Source organism: Coregonus clupeaformis, chromosome 14 (assembly GCF_020615455.1).
Source record: "Coregonus clupeaformis isolate EN_2021a chromosome 14, ASM2061545v1, whole genome shotgun sequence".
NCBI lineage: Eukaryota > Metazoa > Chordata > Actinopteri > Salmoniformes > Salmonidae > Coregonus > Coregonus clupeaformis.
In genome coordinates this window covers 9,213,298-9,232,268 of record NC_059205.1, presented here as the reverse complement: position 1 = coordinate 9,232,268, position 18,971 = coordinate 9,213,298, and the positions used below count along the sequence as shown (strand labels likewise).

Here is an 18,971-nt window from a genome sequence, read left to right as displayed (position 1 = left end):
CTCTCTCTCTCTGTCCGTCCAACACAACCTCTAAATAAAGAAAACCATGTGCAAGATACAGGAAGATAATTTATAGTGTCCCACGTATACATTCATTTACTGTATTTAAATCATTTATTGACATAAAGGTTCAGTGTTGTTTCTACATTTAATTCAGTCATGAGCAGTTCTCTACAGCACAAGTCATTTTACTTTTACTGATCGTTCCATTGTTCCTCTCCACAGCACGAACGGATGAGAATAATGAAGTGTATTGCTGATGATTTCTTTGTCCCCGAAGCCCCAAGACCCCCCTTCATTTATTGTCCAACACACAGTACATCAACAGTTGTATAACCGCAACAGAGGCTGATGTGATGTGGGGGAACTGTTTTGACAATGTCCTATTATCCTCAACTTGAATTACTTCAGAATTGTAGAATTGTTCCAAATGATTTTCTCTATCCATTCCTAAGATGATGGAGATCAAGATGGAACCGTACTCTGCTCCCCTCCATTTTAACCACTTGTGCTATAAATCATATTCTATATCATGACCCAAATGTAAAAGCAACTTTATCAGTTATATCCTAAACAATCTATTGTTGCACTTCTTCTCTTGTTCCTAGCCCTGTGAAGAAAAACACATATGTTGTGATATGTGAACAAATGGACAAGGTATCGTCCTCACTTACACACGTCTTTCAATAAGTCACATCTTCATCATGAAAACCTGAACTAGAAATCATAATAAATGAATACTGTAAACTCTTACGAGTTTTGCAATCCACCGTGTAGGGATGCACAAAAACTTACCCATTATGGATCCACATTTTCGTAACCTGAATGGGATGACATGGTAGTTAATATTTTGAGAGAAAAAAAATAGACCTACTGTAACATTTATTTAAGTACAACTATTGTAACTAAGATACAAAATACACCTAGCCAGAGGTGTGTCTGTACTGAGAATGACTGGTTCATAGAGGAAGGGAATTGTTTCTCTTCTTTTCCAGAGGAAAGCATAGCCTTGCCCCACTAGCTACATTAGCATATTAAGGTATCTAGGCAATTGGTAGATTTCAGAAAGGTTTTTTTGTTTTTCCACTTACCACAGTTTTCCTCGTCGCTGTTGTCGGAGCAGTCGTCGTCGTCATCGCACCTCCAGATGGTCGGTATACACCTTCTGTTATTGCACTGAAACTGGCCTTCCCTACACTTCCGCAAGGCCTCATGACCTGTTGGAGAGAGTTATGGTAGATGTGAAAATGAACCTGGTAGGAAATGCGGTATTAGAGATTGAATTCAGCAAGCACAAATTAATAGTTCCCATAGGTTCCATTTGTTGTTATTGACTTTACCTGCATTAGTTTAGATTTCAGCAAGGAAACCTGTGATAAGACCCCTTTAAAATTAAACAATACATTCCCATTACGTCTTTAATGAATGACCCAGCTAAGCTTTACAGTATAGCAGCATATAAAAAAATATTGTGATATTTCTTATTTCTTTTATTTTTTCTGGATTATGTGTGTATTGTTGATTTATTTTAATTTGTTTTATTACCATGTATCACTGCATTGTTGGAGCTAGAAACAAGCATTTCGCTGCACATGCCATAACATCTGAAAATCTGTGTACGTGACCAATAACCTTTGATTAGATTTTTGATTAAGGGGAAGTTCAGGATTTCACAACTTAATGTTAGATGCTTCCTCACCCTGAAAGTAGTCTGTGGGTCCAAAAAAAGTAATCCATGGTTCTGATTTATTTAAACAGCCACTACAAACTTCTGCTAACTTTAGCCACCACAAGTGAATGGGGCATGTAAACTAAAATAACATTTCATTTTTCACATGCTTCGTAAACAACAGGTGTAGACTAACAGTAAAAAACGTACTTACTGGTCCTTTTCCAACAATGCAGAGTTAAAGATTTCCCCCCCAAATCACCTTTAAAGTGGCAATCCGCAGTTGAAACAATAACAAAGTGTCCTCCACTCCACTCCACTGTTTTGGTAAAAAGCGGGAGGATGGGGCTGGAGAAATGTAACCACTCTCAAATTCATAGACAGAGTTATGGATGTAAGGACTGACCATCCATTATATCAACATTATAGTTCTAACCATGTTTTGAGGCTTTACAATGTTTGTTTATATTTACTTTGTTTTTTAAACATTGGAGTAAAACAAGCTTCACATGTTTTTTTTTTTTGGGGGGGGGGATTTCCTGACCATATCCTGCTTCTTCTCTTCACCAGATAAGGGAGTCCTGGATTTCCTTTTTCTAGAACGGCTGCTTCTCATTTGAGTAATTAGGCTAAGCGAAGCTCAGATTGCTTGAACTGGCAACATTCCAAAAGGTCCTCATGTTGACGATAGACAAAACGATGGACATGGAGTCAAAAGACAAAAGCCTGATATTTCACAAGTCTAGAACAGGAAATAATTGTAACAAAGTACAAGGAATATATTCACATATTTAGCAAAAAAAAAAAGTAATATGTCCCCCGCCGCAAAATCCAGAGAGGGAGCCTGGCAGAAAATTGCCGACAGAGTAAATGCACAGGTGAAGTGGCACGATTCCAATATCTAATAGGGCTAGCTTACACACATGACTGATTCGTAATAATGCTTTCACTTTATAGAGCACTTTTATTGCAACGTTGGTGATATTAAGTGTCAAGGTAATGGCCTAATATGTAAGTTGTAGTAGCCTATGTCATAATTGCAGTTGTAGGCCATTCCATAGCCTATGTAGGATGAATAATAACGTATTTAATTCACAATGCTTTTCATGACAACACGTGCAACAATGTGTGCTATGTTTAGTTGTAACCCCATGGGAGTCACAGATCATCTGACCAAAGAAGTAAGGAAGATCATTGAGTTTAATGACTGTTTCTGAAAATGATTTGGTTTAGTGAAGGTATAGGCTACAGTATTCAATAGCCACCTGTTTATGCTGTGAAAATATTTTCTCCTTCATTTGTTCCAGAGGGTTTTGAATGAGGATGTGTCCCATCTATAGAACCAATGATGTTTGGAAAATCTGCGGGATGAATTAGGCTATTTATAATTTGTATCATGTTGCCTAGTCTTATCAATTTGAGATTAGCAAAGCATCGCTGGCAGTCAACTGACAACAGTCTACTGTACCTGCCATTCTGTAAAAGTCCTCCTTGATTATAAGGACAGCTTGATGGCCAGGGGATGCATCAAAGACATAAAAAAATCTATTCAATGGGAGGCAGACTCTTCTTACGGCTCTTATGGTATTTTTATATGGTATTATTTTATGTATCATTAAGGCAAATGTAGGGAGAGGTCAAAGGTAAAATAATCAAAGGTAAAATAATAATATTAGTAATAAGCATGGATATGTTGTAAAATTAAAAACCTATATGCCTTAAAATGTTTATGGATTGAGAACCAGTTGAAAGGTTAATACAGAGCAGAGACATTTATGTGTTTTTCATGGACTCTCTGCAGCTGGTCTGGGTATGTCTATGACATGTGATGTACATACAACTCCTCGTGATGGCTGTGTGGGGATTGGAGTAACAATGGACCTAGTGTTATCATTTGTTTTGCTTATGACCCTATGACCTGACACATGGCCACATGCACATAATCTCAAGGGCCAGGGAGGATGGTAAATGATAAATGCCTTAATGTATGTATGTGTATTATTTGTAAAGAAGGGGTTTGCAACCATATAATGAGATTAGGGAAAGGGTCTGCTACCAATATAATGAGATTAGGGAAGAGGCTTCCTGTGGAAAAGCGCCCATGACCTTTTGGAGTAAATTACAGGTGACATCTGGACGTTGAAAGCTAAGGTAGAGTGGTACTAAAATAAGTTAATCATTTGCCCTAAGGGGAGGGACTGTATATGCTATGTAACATGATTATGCATTTGTGTGTATAAAAAGGGAGCTCTAAGCTAAAGGAAGACAGTTGTTGCTCCATGGAGCAAAGCTCAGGCTTTGTTATGCAATAAAGTCTAATTCTTGAATTCACAGGCTCCTGTGTCTTGAGAGATATTTCGTTTGAGTTGATTATCTAGTCAAATGTTTCTACAACATAATTGGCACCCCAGACGGGACTTGATAGGGATCAGTGACGGTATACATTTGCAGTTGTGAAACGGCTTGGACGGACCATACAAACAAAAGCGGCCGCTTTTAAAAGGTAAGCCAAGTTCTTACTAATATAGTATAACGTTTGTGTGGTCCGATCCGGGGCTCGGCAACATCTAAAGAAATACCAAGTAGGTCTCTCCAAATTTAAGAACCAGAAAGTTAGACACTAGGAGCTTTTGAATTTAAGAATACATGTCGCTGTTGTTTGTCTGAACCGTCTGTTCAATTGATTTGATTCATTTGATTCATTTGATTCAGTTGATTCAGTTGATTCATCTTGCTGATCGCTCTGTCTGGGTCATTTCGGCACGGGTGGTTGTACAGCTGGTTGAGCGATCAGACAATAACATGTTAAGTCCTGCAGATACCGCTTTAGACGTGTTGGGCATCGCTGGCAGTCAACTGACAACAGTCTACTGTACCTGCCATTCTGTAAAAGTCCTCCTTGATTATAAGGACAGCTTGATGGCCAGGGGATGCATCAAAGACATAAAAAAATATATTCAATGGGAGGCAGACTCTTCTTACGGCTCTTATGGTATTTTTATATGGTATTATTTTATGTATCATTAAGGCAAATGTAGGGAGAGGTCAAAGGTAAAATAATCAAAGGTAAAATAATAATATTAGTAATAAGCATGGATATGTTGTAAAATTAAAAACCTATATGCCTTAAAATGTTTATGGATTGAGAACCAGTTGAAAGGTTAATACAGAGCAGAGACATTTATGTGTTTTTCATGGACTCTCTGCAGCTGGTCTGGGTATGTCTATGACATGTGATGTACATACAACTCCTCGTGATGGCTGTGTGGGGATTGGAGTAACAATGGACCTAGTGTTATCATTTGTTTTGCTTATGACCCTATGACCTGACACATGGCCACATGCACATAATCTCAAGGGCCAGGGAGGATGGTAAATGATAAATGCCTTAATGTATGTATGTGTATTATTTGTAAAGAAGGGGTTTGCAACCATATAATGAGATTAGGGAAAGGGTCTGCTACCAATATAATGAGATTAGGGAAGAGGCTTCCTGTGGAAAAGCGCCCATGACCTTTTGGAGTAAATTACAGGTGACATCTGGACGTTGAAAGCTAAGGTAGAGTGGTACTAAAATAAGTTAATCATTTGCCCTAAGGGGAGGGACTGTATATGCTATGTAACATGATTATGCATTTGTGTGTATAAAAGGGAGCTCTAAGCTAAAGGAAGACAGTTGTTGCTCCATGGAGCAAAGCTCAGGCTTTGTTATGCAATAAAGTCTAATTCTTGAATTCACAGGCTCCTGTGTCTTGAGAGATATTTCGTTTGAGTTGATTATCTAGTCAAATGTTTCTACAACATAATTGGCACCCCAGACGGGACTTGATAGGGATCAGTGACGGTATACATTTGCAGTTGTGAAACGGCTTGGACGGACCATACAAACAAAAGCGGCCGCTTTTAAAAGGTAAGCCAAGTTCTTACTAATATAGTATAACGTTTGTGTGGTCCGATCCGGGGCTCGGCAACATCTAAAGAAATACCAAGTAGGTCTCTCCAAATTTAAGAACCAGAAAGTTAGACACTAGGAGCTTTTGAATTTAAGAATACATGTCGCTGTTGTTTGTCTGAACCGTCTGTTCAATTGATTTGATTCATTTGATTCAGTTGATTCAGTTGATTCATCTTGCTGATCGCTCTGTCTGGGTCATTTCGGCACGGGTGGTTGTACAGCTGGTTGAGCGATCAGACAATAACATGTTAAGTCCTGCAGATACCGCTTTAGACGTGTTGGGGGAGTGAATCGTCTTGAGGACTGCTTAGGTAGGCAGAAATCCTGTGTAATACCGCTCCTTTTTCTGTGTTGAGAAAGTGTAACAGAAGAAATAGGGCAGAATTTACAGGTCGCTTAGGAAAGCGTAGTAGAAGTGCAGGTGTGTTGAGGAAGTGTAATACCTAGGGGGCTAAATAAATAGAAATCCTGTGGATACCGCTTTGGAGAGCTAAAATTAGCATTCCAGACCACTGAACGGGCAGGTGGCTACCTACGGATACCGCTCTGATGAGGAATTCTTTGTTGGAGGTCTGCACAGGTAGGTAGGGAATCATCCTGGGTTGTGATGATGCCAAAATGAGGTAGGGTCTATCAGGTAAAAAAGTTAGGTCATCCGGCTCTAGGTGACACCGTAAATTGGAGTAACACCGGTCATCCTGAGTAGGTGAACGGGTTAAATAGCTACAAGGGCTTCAAAATGTTGATAAAGTGTTATATATAGAGTAGGTCTGCTCATCTCATATGGGGAATGGGTTGCTTGGGCGGCTGTGAGTCATTCAACTGTCTGATTCATTTGGGCACAAGTGGCTGCTCATCTATATGAATGAGAATAATAAGAAATCCTGCAGATAACAGCTTATTTTCTGTGTTGAGGAGAGAAGCTGTGTTTGAGGTCGTTTGAAGTGTCGGTGTTTGGTGGAGAAAGGTTGGCGCACCTGTCCTGGACCACTGTTTGAGTATAACCTGGTAGGAAGGACGCACCCAGTCTCACACCAAGAGAGGAAGAGTGAATGGAGCGTGGATATTCATTGACCAACTGAGTGTAGAAAATTCACGTTCCCAGGAGGGGTAGAATAAATCCTGTTGGAGGAACAGGTCACATGTATCGGTGTGGTCATATGACGTCTATGCATTGTATTTTGATAAATCTGTTAGGGTATGTTTCTGACATTATATTTAGAAACTTTAGAGGAGATGCAGTATTATGATAAATTGACTACAGTAAAATAATAACTAGGATAGGGTTAACATTCCAAATTTGGGCCCTTTGATAGAGTAAAATATTCCTGTAGGTTATACAAAGTAATTAAAGGCGTTTAAGAACAACATTGTATAACTGTGGAATAAAAGTGGTATAATGATGTAAATTAGTCGCACTCTGAAGTTTGAATGATGAGATATAGAGGTGTGTTTGATAATTATATATACATTGAAATAATAAGCTTTTCTTGTAAATTATATCTTGGAGTTTCGTACAACAATGCCTGTCATAGAATTTTGTAAGATCAGGGAATAGTGACCAGCATATATGATTCTAGGAGGATTCTATGACTGAGGGAAAGGATTTGGGTAATTTGTTGTTTTTTCCGCTGAGACTAGATGGTGATTAACTGATTTGTGGCAATAAAGAATAATTAGAAACATGAATGGTTTGGTAGATATGAATATATTGGAATATAATGAATTTTATGTGAGTGTGATTTAATACGAGGGATTGGATAAAATTATAGGTGTTGACTTGCCCAAACACGTAGACCTACGTGGAAATGGGAGAGAGTACATAGGACATGTGGTAGAATTAAGCATTGTAATAACTATCTATTATTTCAGAAGCAGATATATAATTCATTTGGTTGGTTGTTAGATCTTTTTCCAAATCAATGAATGTGGGGTTTGACTTGTTGACTGCTAAGTTGATTACGTTGAGCGTGTGAGATCTGTGTCCTTCAAAGCTATTTTCTGATAAAGTGTGATATGTGCCAGATACTAAAACTACTGACCATAATCATTGGAATAAAAGAGGATTAACTTGTCATTTCAATAAAGCATAGATTCTGCATCGCTGAACAGAGTCTAGGTTTTCTAAGTATAGTTTAGCTATAGTTGTGGGTTGTTTAGATTGAAGGAACAGTCAGGATAAGATTGGAAGATCGAGTAGCCTGCGTCTTTTCAGACTGAAGGACTCACTTATTCTACGGGAAGGAGTGAGGAGTGACTATAGTCAGAATAGCGTACTGTCAATTGCGATAGAGTTATGGCCATAATTTGAATTGTTTAGGTAGACTGGAATGAAAGTAAGGTATTTTAATATTATGAACAGTCAGGATTATTAGTTATTGTTGAGATGTGAATAGACTTTACTAATGGCATGAATTAGTTTCCGGTTAAAAGAGAGTCATACTTGTTTGACTGTATCGAGCTGAAATAGTTATTTAAAGAAAGTTTGAATAGTTGGATGGAAAACATCTATTTGACAAAATTCTAATTGTTATTACTTTATTCTATGGTTTGCGTCACCAGTGGTGTATGCGAATATTTGGTGAATTGTAGAATGATAATGTATTTTCATTACGTAAACCAGGGGATGCAAGGAGCTTTGGCTTTTATGCTGAGGGAATAGCATCAATTTATAGTGGGTTCTGGATTTGTTGAATAAACAAACTTATGTTTTGAACTAAAGTAAGGTGATGGGCTACAATTATAATATTATCAGAGGAGGGCACTGTGCGCTCATCTGTGGTCCTCTGTAGCTCAGTTGGTAGAGCACGGTGCTTACAAAGCCAGGGTTGGGTGTTCGATTCCCAAGGGGGGCTAGTATAAGTATAATAATGTATGAGCACACTAATAGTGAGTCGCTTGGAATAAGAGCATCTGCTAAAGGACTAAAATGTTAACGGAGAGGAGACTACGTGGTAGTAATTTTTAGTCATTGAATGAGGTTTTGCTAGATTAAACGAGTGACAATGGTGAAATATGGATTGTGATAAATGGATGATTTCAATATATGAGGTAAACTATAGCAAGTGTTTGGTGTTACTTGTAGCTTACTTAGAAAGGATATATTAATAGATTCATTCATTCTGATAATGGCAGAGTGATGGTTGAATTGCGTGGCTATGATTTTAGTTGATTACAGGAGAAATAGGATATAGTTTATGACGCATGGAGAAGTGAATGTATTTTATGGTAATAGATCAACTGAACCAAATATGACGTTACTACGGCAATTTAGGATGGTTAACGTTGTTAAGTTCGTTTTTAAACCCTATGATAGAGGTAAATGCAGAACGCTGTTTGAAAGTGGATTATTAGGTCTGCTAGGAAAAATTGAAGAATTTCCATTTTTGTCTGTGGATGTTGGACATTGGGGCTTGCTGAAACGTGAGAGCGCTATAAGGGACATTATGGGTTACGTTAGGTGTACGGGGATCGCGTGTTTTGTGGGAGGTCGTGGAAGGTGGAATGTTATCGGCAGGAGATTGCTAGCTAGTTAGCGGTGAGAGCTAGTGCGGTTTTCGTTGGGTGACGTCACTTGCTCTATGAACTGGAAGTAGATGCTTTGTGTGGCACTGGTGGAGCACTGGTGGAGCGACGGGTAACGGTGCTTCGATGGTGAATGTTGTCAATGTGTGCAGAGGGTCCCTGGTTCGAATCCAGTGAGGGACAGAAAGCAAGTCTTTTACATTGATGCTATTGATGTGAATAACTGGTTTCATTGATAACATTATAGGAAAGATGTTGTCCTACCAATCCATGTCGGATAGGATAACATAGTAATTGAAATTGCATATTGGTGAATTGGATGTTTTATTGGTTTTTACTATAAATATAAAATAATTTGTGATCTGTTGAGGTACCGTTATGAGGGAAATTAGCGGTAGAGTATGATAGATATTGTAGAGGGTAAAAAAAAAAAAAAAAAAAAAAGTTAATTGGGTGATGAGACAGGTTGACTTGATGTTGAATGGGATTGTTTAATATAAGTAATTATTTCTACTTAGGAGAATGAGAATATGTTATTAGGTAGTATTGCTTTGTGGAGACGATTAACTAATGAAGAACATGTCTCGATAGTTGAATAAGGAACGATATTTGATAATTGATCATTTTATTATGTTTAAACAGCAGTGAGTCATGATGATGTTTTATTACTTCAGATAACGATAATTTGTTGATAGTACGTTGAACCTGGGGAGGTAGTTGTTGCTGTTGACTTGATGGATTAAGTAGACATCTTTTTATGGGTTTTGGATTATGAAACAATAAGTTTATATTTTAAGAAAGAAAAAAAAAGAGAACATCAATGCAACAGTTTGCGACGTTTAAATTACTAAAATGGGGTTATAGGTTTATAGTGGAAGGTGTAGTTAACTTAATAAAATGTGTTATTATCTAGTGTCTTCTAAGTGGGAGTTTTATTTTAATGATTGATGGGAGTCTCCTATAATATTATGTTAGGTGTAAGATAGGACAAGACGTATCAAACAATTTTAAATCGATGCTGGGGTTAATGATTGTTGATGAGATAGGATTGGGGATATATGTATGATGTTTTGTGTGTAATTACTATCTTTGGATTGTTGATTATATGTTAACGACATGTATACTTTCTCTTCTAGGAACATGGGGATTTCTTTATTGGGAGGTTAAAAAAGTCTGTAGGCTAGGGTGGAGCTAGTTAGTAAAATTAAGTAGTTTTATTTTTAGGTTGTCATAGGGAGCTACCAAAATAAATAAGGCCTGGCCATTTTTGTTTGTTTATTGTTTTACTATATGGTGTTCAAATAACCACAAACAAACTACTTAGTATGAAATGTTAGTTGTATAGGATTTTTATTTCTATTTTTTTTTTTTTGATGGGATGGAAGTGAAATATCTTAAAGGGGCATACACATGTAATTTGGGTTTTATTTACTGAGGGATAAGTAAATATGTGTGATTTATTTTGAAAAAAGCTGTACTAAGGAATTACAACATTTATGAAAGGTTTTGATGGTTGTTAGAAGTAGTATACTATAGGATGAAACAATTCATTGAAGGATTTCAATGACCTCTGAAATCTGTCCTGGCTTTATAGTGCAACCTGATCACCCGCACTATGAATTCAAGAGGCATGCTGAATTAGGGGGTTAGATAAAATAAGGATATTTGTGAAGAAGTTTATAATTTGGAAAAAATCCTATATATAAATTAGTCCAAACAGGACAAGGATGAAGTGAGAGAGTTAGTCCTGGAGGAGTGGTATTCCTTGAATAGTGTTATGGGATACAGTTAAGTAAAGATATGCTCATGGGTTGTCATTTTCAGTTTAGTTATTATTTTTGGTTTAATAGGCAATATTGTTGTTGTTTTGTTTTTTGAACACATGAATCACGATGTGATGCATGTGTCCAAGGGGGGAAGTTGGGATTACAGAGGTTTTAATGGTTTATTATGGTTTTGTGGGGAAGTATGCAAGGTGTATTAAGGATGTGAGCAGTAGTAATAATGTGTTATGGGTTAGGTTGAATCATTTTTGTTTTTGTGATAGGAGGCATGGTGTAGAGGTGGTCTGTCTATGAAATAAGTGGACTACAACAAGCTGGAAGCAGGTGTGCTTCATAATCTCAAGGCTTCTCTTGACGGATGAGAGGACATAAGTAGCATACTGTGTCTCACCTAACCTAACAATGTTCTTAAGATTTTATTTTCATGGGTGAAGATAACTCTGCCCAACTAAGTAGGATAATCTGAGTATTTTCTGTGCCCTGGAGACTATGTGATGGAAGAAAAAAAAAACTACAGAAGAAAGACCCTATGTGGAGGGGCCTGTACCAGGTGTTGTTGGCTACCTTAATGATGGTAAAAGTGGTGGAGACAGATACTTAGATTCATGTTTCCCACTATAGGAGTGTTCCAACCTCAGCCATTGGGTAGCATTGTTGTTTTTTGTGTGTGTCTGTGCTTGTGTCTTTGCAGCAGTAACTCTGAGCTTCCCTATGGGTAGGCTGATTGAAGGACACTTTTCACAGACCGATGTCGATAGATTGAGAGGGACTCTGGCTGATCCGGAGACCCTAGTGACGGGGGAAGGTTAACAACTGAAGTGACCATACACATCGTTGTCCAGGTTATACCAACGATGGTACGGATAGAGGGGAGTATCGGGTATCATCTTAACCATTGTACCAGAGTGAGGGAACTGATGATTAAGAGACTTTAAGGACCTTCCAGACCGCCGAGAGATTCCAGACCTCCAAGATGCACCAGATATCCTTATTATTGATTTCTCTACACTTGACTAGTTACCTGATAATAAGGGGAATGGAGTACTGATAACAATAAAGAGCAGAAGAACAAGACATAGAAGGGATATAGACAGGATTAGAATGTATATTCTTGCACAGGCAGGAAACATAACTAAAAATACAGGAAGGGATCACTATTAAATACAAGGGTTAAAATATTATTGGTGTGTGAGAAACCAGCACAAAGAGTATGGGGAAGTCACATGGGGTAGTGTGACCTTAAGATAATGAAAGAAACAGACAGGTGAATCATAGACATAAGGAAAACAGTCCAAGACTTAGATAAACAATTTGATGTAGTATTTGGTGTTATATTTCCAGGGGAAAGTGTTATTAGAAGAGAGAAGTGTAAGGAATTGTTAGAATAGGAACAAGGAAAGGGAAACACCAGAGTAATGTCAAATAGAGTATGAGCAAAAATATAGGAATGTTACAATAAAACAATTGGGTTATATAATTCGGGAGAATTCAAGGGAGAATGTGAAACATAATGATTTGTCATGTAGACAATGTTAATAGGGATGTTTTGGATTGGAAATGAACTCAACTGAACTGTTATGATCTGTCCTTTCCTGAGGTTACTACGGATGGTGTCGTAATGCATTGCAGAGATCATTTGGCCCAGAACGGTGTAAACCTCAATAAAAACCAAAAATCCTCTACTCGGCTGAAGAGGAACAACAAAGGCGTTGAAGATGTTCCTGTCTGACCCACCTCTGCCAGGAGACCTGAATCCAGCATCAAATCAAAGCAATCAAATGCCTTCTCTTTTGTGCTTTTTCTTTCAAGAATGTGAGGAAAGAGGTCTATGCAAATGCAACGTTCTTCCTAGTTTGGGTATACTGGTTTGCACATGGACAAAACAGGATGATGGTGGAGGTGTGGCGGTTCAGGTGTGACATTGGAATTGGGACATTGCTATGGGTAATCCAAGATGAACTATGAAGAACATAATGAAGACGCCAGAAGATTGAGTGCCGGTAGGGGAAGGGAGTGTTAGTTGAGGTAGTATGTTGATTAAGGAGGTATTATACACTACTAAATTTATAGTAATTTGGACAATGCATTAAGGTACTGATCTGATGTAACGTTTGTTATGAGGAAGTTAATGCTAGAATTATTATAATATAAATATACATTCGGCCAGTATCAATATGTGCCAAGGTGAGAGTTTTAACTTGGAATGATGGAACAAAGGTGACTAATTAAGAATTGTCATTCTAAAGTTGTTTTGGGTAATTAATTTGATTATGATTATAAATTATAAGTGGACTGACTGATCTGAATAACTTATTAATATTAATGCTTAGTGATGTTGACATGGCAATTACTTGATTAGATATGGATATTGATTATTTTGATAGTTATAATACTTGTGATATGGGTGATTAATCTCTGTATTGATGGGACATTGGTGGAATGTCCCATAGGGGGGATTATATGGTATTTTTATATGGTATTATTTTATGTATCATTAAGGCAAATGTAGGGAGAGGTCAAAGGTAAAATAATCAAAGGTAAAATAATAATATTAGTAATAAGCATGGATATGTTGTAAAATTAAAAACCTATATGCCTTAAAATGTTTATGGATTGAGAACCAGTTGAAAGGTTAATACAGAGCAGAGACATTTATGTGTTTTTCATGGACTCTCTGCAGCTGGTCTGGGTATGTCTATGACATGTGATGTACATACAACTCCTCGTGATGGCTGTGTGGGGATTGGAGTAACAATGGACCTAGTGTTATCATTTGTTTTGCTTATGACCCTATGACCTGACACATGGCCACATGCACATAATCTCAAGGGCCAGGGAGGATGGTAAATGATAAATGCCTTAATGTATGTATGTGTATTATTTGTAAAGAAGGGGTTTGCAACCATATAATGAGATTAGGGAAAGGGTCTGCTACCAATATAATGAGATTAGGGAAGAGGCTTCCTGTGGAAAAGCGCCCATGACCTTTTGGAGTAAATTACAGGTGACATCTGGACGTTGAAAGCTAAGGTAGAGTGGTACTAAAATAAGTTAATCATTTGCCCTAAGGGGAGGGACTGTATATGCTATGTAACATGATTATGCATTTGTGTGTATAAAAGGGAGCTCTAAGCTAAAGGAAGACAGTTGTTGCTCCATGGAGCAAAGCTCAGGCTTTGTTATGCAATAAAGTCTAATTCTTGAATTCACAGGCTCCTGTGTCTTGAGAGATATTTCGTTTGAGTTGATTATCTAGTCAAATGTTTCTACAACACTCTACGCACAGTTGCCTTGCCAAATCGTTCAGCATCGCCTACCTTGTATAGGAAACTTCCAGTGGCAGAAAATCGCAAAGCATTAAAGAGTTTGTATAGCAGTCAAAGCGAAATCGTGTTGGGTTACATTTCTACAGGTTGAGTAAGTTGGCCAGATAAACTATAACGTTCCAAAATAAAATCTGAATGATCTAAAGCAGTGGTTCCCAACCTTTTTTGGTTACAGTACCACCAACTGAATTTTGCTCTGCCCGGAGTACCCCTGAAGTACGCCCTCATGTGCATTTTACCAGTAGGCCTATGGTCTCATGAGTCTTCTCAAGTACCCACTGTGGATAGGCCAAGTACCCCCAGGGTCCTAGTACCCCTGGTTGGGAACCACTGATCTAAAATATCTATTTGAGTTATAATAATTAGTTCCCTTTGTAATGCATGCAGGGCGAATAATGCAGGCTCCGATGTCAAGTGGATTTTCCAAGAAGGGCCATAGTGATAGACAAGAATGTGATTGACAGAGAAGCCCCGTCTTTTTTCACCAGGACAGGCTAAGTCTGAGATCAAGTTAACCTAGTAATTAACCTGATACCTACTAGGTTAATTTGATTTTAGCCTGTCCAGGTGAATAAATACGGCACTTCTCCACTAATCAGATTTTGTTTGTCACTATGGCCTGTCCCTTCTTGGAAAATCCACTTGACATCGGAGCCTGCATTGTTCGCTGAGCATTAGGTTGGAATAATACTGTGTAAATTGGGATAATGTCCTTTTAGTGTAAGAGCTGTATGAAAATTTCACCTGAAATTTCAGGCAGTTTTGGTGGGATGGAGTTTTTGCGGAAAATTACTTAATAGACCAATAAGAAAGAGAGTTCCAAACCTCTGCCAAAAACAGCAAGTTTTCAGTTTTCCCTTCCCCACTCAGACCACTTGCAGACAGTGCTAATAAAATGATTTCTTAAGAAATTACTCTTTGCTAAAGAGGCTATTTTTGATTATTTTTCACCATTTAATTCAAAACAATCACATTAAAGGTACTTAATTGTTACCCAAAAAGTGATTTGATATTGAGATAAAAACATCTGCATTGGGACCTTTAAGGCGGTTATATACACAGTTTCGGCCTCAATTTATATAATGTTGGTACGATGAGGATCAGCAACTAAAAGGCTTGAATTACCTGTTGTAACTCTAACGGGTCTGCTAGTGGGTCTGATGCTGTGTAAGCTGCTTCCATCCATGATTTCTGTTGGAGACAGATAGATACAGTGTAATGTGAAAGTCAACCTGGTTCATGTTGATAGAGGAAAATGTGATTATTACATGAAATGCTATTGGCTCACTTTAGCCTTTTCCATGAAATGGCTAAGAAACAAGGGTTATGGTCATTTTTAAACCTGTGGTTATACTATTAGAAACCCTTCTAGAGGACTCAAAGTTAATACTTTGCTGCTCTCTTCAGTGACACAAAAATACAGTACAGATGTCAGAATAAAGAAATCAGTTGGATCTTAAAGGGATAGTGTGATATTTTGGCAATTAAGCCCCTTTTCTACTTACCTAGAGTCAAATGAACTCATGGATACCATTTTTATATCTCTGCATCCAGTAGGAAGGAAGTTAGACATAGTTTTGAGATTCAATGACTGGAAGTCTACCGGAACGGCTAGCATGCACGGCTAGCATGCTCAAGTTCATCTGACTCTGGGTAAGTAGGAGAAGAGCTTAATTGCCGAAATCTGGCACTATCCCTTTAAGGCAGTACTCACTGCATGTGGGGGCTGAGGTCCATTCTCCTGAAAGGCATAATATATCTGCATTCCCCTCCATCATGAAGGATTTCTTGCATTTATAAACCACTATTGATCCATCTCTGAACTTGTTTTGATATTGTTGAACGATGGTTGCATGGTCCACTTGAGGAGGCGCATCACAAGAACGACTGGCTGTGAAGATAAAGTACAAACAATGATTAGTGAAGAAACAAAGGACAACGAAGTACAAGAGATGATAATACTGAATGTTGTTCACAACACAAATGTATCATATGTCCTGTCACACCAACATCCCCTCTTTCCTATACCTAAAGGGATAGTCTTCTGAGTTTTTACACCACATAAGACTCTTTGCTATAGATCAAGGTTAGAGCAGACAGTATTTACCCTTACACAGAGGACTATCAGACCATCTACCATTCTCACATTTGATTATCCCCCACCACCCTTCCATTGGTGTCTTCAGACCTCTATCACAGGCATAGGTCAAGGTCATGCCATCCTGGTACATTTCCTGCTCCGGGTCAACAAAGCCATTGTCCAGTTGGGGTCTTTGACAGCCTTTTCCAGATTCTTGAGCTGAAAAATGACAGAACATACATTTATTATTGTCCATCATTTGTCTGCACAATGACCTTTGTTCAACAAATACAGTATATCTTGGCTAAGAAATTAATAGATTAGTGTTTCTGCCATGTACTAGGCCTATTTATTAATTACACGTGACACCAAATATAGGCACTGCCTTAAGAAAAAAGATCAGTGCACACAATTAATTGCATATATGTAAAGAATACAAAATGCAATTTTCTTTGAATGAATAGTGTATATCAAAATACCTTCCTTACCTTTAACTTTGTAGGACCAGATATGCAGTACGATAATGACATAAAGTGGTATTTCCTTCATTCTCTCCACTGGTGTTACATGTACACTAAGAAATGAACTAACTGGAGTGTGAGTCTGAGTTGGGGCATTTTAAATGTAACCAATGTCATTATTGTCAGGGGTGGATCTTAAACTTGTGCTTTTGCGCAGCACTGTGGGAAAATACAAGATGTCACAATTGACAACGAAGGCTTTTTTTTACAGTGGAAAGAAAGTGAATGTATTAACATTTAAATATTATTGTTTTTTTATATTGTTTTTGTTCAAATCCGAAATTATGTGTTTCATTCATTTTTTTAAAACAACAATCTTATGTTAAGACCCATGAAACTGTCAAACGGGCCAACAACTAGTTCCAAATATTTCTAATTTTATGTAAACGTCTCACCAAAGTTATTAGTATTTGATCATTTTGAGACTGTTTCAGATGCATCCATGTTGAGAAATGTAAATGACTGCTATCATGCAAGGTGCCATATTGTGCTTTTGTTAACAATTCATTTTAGGAAATGTCCATGAGTATGTTCCTGTGAAAATATGAATCCACACAAAAAGAATGTTGGTAGCTTAGTGGTTAAGGTAGCTTAGTGGTTAAGAGCGTTGTGCCAGTAACCGAAAGGTCGCTGGTTCTAATCCCCGAGCCGGCTAGGTGAAAAACCTGTCGATGTGCCCTTGAGCAAGGCACTTAACCCTAATTGCTCCTGTAAGTCGCTCTGGATAAGAGCGTCTGCTAAATGACCAATTTATTATATATATTAACTAATCAATTGTTGACACGTGTGTAGTTTTGATGGAGATATTTGATTTAAAGAGATATATTGAAAATGAAAGCAATATTGGATTTTGCAATGACAATTGGTTATTTTGTAAAATTAGAAGTATGTTTTGCGATGTCTGAATTAACTGTTTTAAGAGCATTGACCTTTGTTCCCTTCAAATCAATTGAGAGAAACTGTAAATTCCAGAGGGCAGGCTTTGAAATCTATTGATTTGACGAGGTGTGAATGAAGGAGTCAGGCGCAGGAGGTAAAACACCGAAGTCCAGAGTTTATTCCGTTTACATAAATAAATCGCACCTAGCGTCAAAACGAAACTATCACAAGGGAAATATTCCACCTTGGCAATAACAGGAAGAGTACCTCAACCGAGCTACTCGCTCTCACAATGAAACAATCACTCACAAAGACAAGGGGAACAGAGGGAACACGTATACACATACTAATTAGGGGAATGAGCACCAGGTGTGTGTGATTGACAAGACAAGACATGACAAGTGGAGTGATGAGAATGGGATCGGCAGTATCTAGTAAGCCGGTGATGACGAACGCCGAAACCTGCCCGGACAAGGAGGGGAGGCAGCCTCGGCGGAAGTCCTGACAGCTGAAGTCATGAAGCAGACGTTAAGGCATACATACAGTGGGGGAAAAAAGTATATAGTCAGCCACCAATTGTGCAAGTTCTCCCACTTAAAAAGATGAGAGGCCTGTAATTTTCATCATAGGTACATGTCAACTATGACAGACAAATTGACAAAAAAAAATCCAGAAAATCACATTGTAGGATTTTTTATAAATTTATTTGCAAATTATGGTGGAAAATAAGTATTTAGTCACCTACAAACAAGCAAGATTTCTGGCTCTCACAGACCTGTAACTTCTTCTTTAAGAGGCTCCTCTGTCCTCCACTCGTTATCTGTATTAATGGCACCTGTTTGAACTTGTTATCAGTATAAAAGACACCTGTCCACAACCTCAAACAGTCACACTCCAAACTCCACTATGGCCAAGACCAAAGAGCTGTCAAAGGACACAAGAAACAAAATTGTAGACCTGCACCAGGCTGGGAAGACTGAATCTGCAATAGGTAAGCAGCTTGGTTTGAAGAAATCAACTGTGGGAGCAATTATTAGGAAATGGAAGACATACAAGACCACTGATAATCTCCCTCGATCTGGGGCTCCACGCAAGATCTCACCCCGTGGGGTCAAAATGATCACAAGAACGGTGAGCAAAAATCCCAGAACCACACGGGGGGACCTAGTGAATGACCTGCAGAGAGCTGGGACCAAAGTAACAAAGCCTACCATCAGTAACCGCCAGGGACC

General features: G+C 38.2%; 1 protein-coding gene across 2 annotated transcripts; it reads right to left on the bottom strand.

Annotated features, from left to right (window-relative positions):
* Positions 1 to 49: 49 nt before the first annotated feature.
* Positions 50 to 16,938, bottom strand: LOC121580688 (complement factor H-related protein 1). 2 transcript variants are annotated; one of them, XM_041895673.2, is made up of 7 exons: positions 16,828 to 16,938; positions 16,367 to 16,558; positions 15,974 to 16,150; positions 15,385 to 15,450; positions 1,092 to 1,217; positions 755 to 821; positions 50 to 610 (listed from the first exon to the last, which is right to left on the bottom strand). In XM_041895673.2, the coding sequence occupies exons 1-6, from the start codon at positions 16,886 to 16,888 to the stop codon at positions 799 to 801; spliced, it is 645 nt and encodes a 214-aa protein (XP_041751607.1). In that variant the 5' UTR covers positions 16,889 to 16,938; the 3' UTR covers positions 50 to 610; positions 755 to 798. The 2 variants fall into 2 exon arrangements, with proteins under 2 accessions (XP_041751607.1, XP_041751608.1); XM_041895674.2 differs by having other exon boundaries at positions 796 to 821.
* Positions 16,939 to 18,971: the final 2,033 nt, after the last annotated feature.

What these genes read in the sequence shown, in the direction of transcription:
- LOC121580688 (XM_041895673.2), bottom strand. Translation starts at nt 16,888, where the DNA reads ATGAAGGAAATACCACTTTATGTCATTATCGTACTGCATATCTGGTCC. An exon ending in ACCCGTTAGAGTTACAACAG is followed by an intron (nt 1,218 to 15,384) that starts GTAATTCAAGCC and finishes TCTCTCCAACAG; the next exon opens with GTCATGAGGCCTTGCGGAAG. An exon ending in CAGCGACGAGGAAAACTGTG is followed by an intron (nt 822 to 1,091) that starts GTAAGTGGAAAA and finishes CATCCCATTCAG; the next exon opens with GTTACGAAAATGTGGATCCA.